The sequence below is a fragment of the Priapulus caudatus genome, unplaced genomic scaffold (assembly GCF_000485595.1).
Source record: "Priapulus caudatus unplaced genomic scaffold, Priapulus_caudatus-5.0.1 Scaffold12144, whole genome shotgun sequence".
Taxonomy (NCBI): Eukaryota; Metazoa; Priapulida; class Priapulimorpha; order Priapulimorphida; family Priapulidae; genus Priapulus; species Priapulus caudatus.
Window position 1 is genome coordinate 1 of NW_014589205.1, and position 1,902 is coordinate 1,902.

General features: G+C 38.4%; 1 protein-coding gene across 1 annotated transcript; it reads left to right on the forward strand.

Moving 5' to 3' along the window:
* Positions 1-507: 507 nt before the first annotated feature.
* Positions 508-1,268, forward strand: LOC106820359 (dynein heavy chain 7, axonemal-like; the record flags this gene model as incomplete). The annotated part of the gene is made up of 2 exons (XM_014824886.1): positions 508-818; positions 1,135-1,268. Coding segments are annotated over exons 1-2 (416 nt in total), but the record flags the coding sequence as incomplete, so codon positions are not given.
* Between the last annotated feature and the right edge of the window lie 634 nt (positions 1,269-1,902).

The following is a 1,902-nucleotide window of genomic DNA, read 5'->3' on the forward strand; positions in this document are numbered from 1 at the left end:
AGTAGTTTGATTAGTGTACGAACATACCTGTGAAACCACTGATAATCATCTGAACACATGAATATTTGTGTTTCTGTAGTATTCTTTAGTGCTGTTAATGTTTAGGGAACTTAGGGGTAACAATAAAAGGTTGATGCTTGCTTCAAACATGCCCAGTATTGAGTCGCACATATATCTATTTCTCTGGCTGAATAGCATCGGTATTCTGATTGCCTCTGTGGTATCCTAGCATATAGTGGATGCTTAGATCAGTGTAGATGTTGACTTGATTTTCTGTATTTTTATGACAGATAAAATGGTCTCCCATTAGAGACTGCGTGAATATGCATGCCAGCCTCAGCTAGCTAGCTCACCAATGCACCTCAGCTAGCTGGTCTTCTTATTCTGTTAGATCATGATAAATGTATTGCATTGTCTCTGTACATGTTTGATGCCACATGTGTTTCCCGGCCAGGAGTGTACCACATCACGGCAGAGTAATTATGTTTTCTTACATTCCATCCCTCTAGGGCCAGGCGAACAAATGGGTTAAGAACATGGAGAAGGCTAACAATCTGCATGTTGTGAAGCAATCTGACGGAGACTTTGTGCGCACTCTAGAGAACTGCATACAGTTTGGTACCCCTGTCCTACTAGAGAATATTGGAGAGGAGCTAGATCCTGTGTTGGAACCTCTCCTGCTCAAACAAACGTTTAAGCAGGGCGGCAGCATCTGCATTAAAATAGGAGACTCAACCATCGAGTATTCACCCGATTTCCGGTTCTACATGACAACAAAGCTGAGAAACCCACACTACCTACCAGAAACAGCAGTGAAGGTATAGAAGCATGTACTGCTTGTACCAGCTTGTACTGGAGGAAGTGGGATTCGTGCTGGCTCAAAATTTATTAATGTTTTAAAGTTGAATCATGTAATTTAATTTTGAATTATGTAAATGCAGCAGGTACAGGTATGATCAGTCCATCATGTGATAAAAACAATTTTGGTATTGTTTGTGTATAAGTTCCATAATTTTATTGGAATTTTTTCTATGCACGTATTACATTGGTACAAACATTCATACATCAATTTTACATGCATTTACCCTATGCTTAATAATGGATGTACTTTATATTTCTATTCTCACTGGCTAGGTGACCTTGTTAAACTTCATGATCACTCCAGACGGACTTGGTGATCAGCTGTTAGGGATCGTGGTGGCCAGAGAGAGGCCTGAGTTAGAAGAAGAGAAAAGTGCACTTATTATACAGAGTGCTGATAATAAAAGGTAACTTAGTCATGTTAGGTTGGCTGTAAACACCGTTTATCTGGTAGACACTAATTACTAATATGGTTTCTCGTGTACCACTAACTTGATAACTCCTCCGTGGTGTATTTGCAGTCAACCTTTTTTAAATGCAAAATTGCGTCCAGGGGTAATCATTAAAAAAAATAATTTACGAACCAACTATTGGTGGATTTTGAAAACCCATAAAGCGCAGTTAAAGAGATGAGACAGGATTTGGGAGGTACTGTCATCTCAGAGGCAAATATCCTTGAGGACGAAACTGCCATTAAAGTGTGTCACCATCATCAAAGGTCCTTGCAAATGAGATATCGGAAAAGCAGGTATTGCATTGTACTTGTTAAATATTAAAATCGGTGTTAGGACAGTAGGTATAAGAAAAAATGGTAGGATTGAAAATGTGGCCAATGCTAACATTGGTGACTAACTTTTCTATTAAAATGGTATTTACCATATTAAGAAAGTGGCTAATATGGAGTTTCAATAGTTAATGCTTGTATATCTATAGTTATGAATTTGTTCAAATATAACTCATACATGTTTCATTTATTCCAATAGGCGTATTGCAGAAGCAGACAGAGAAGCTAATTGAATTCAGACTCTGCATGGGCTACAG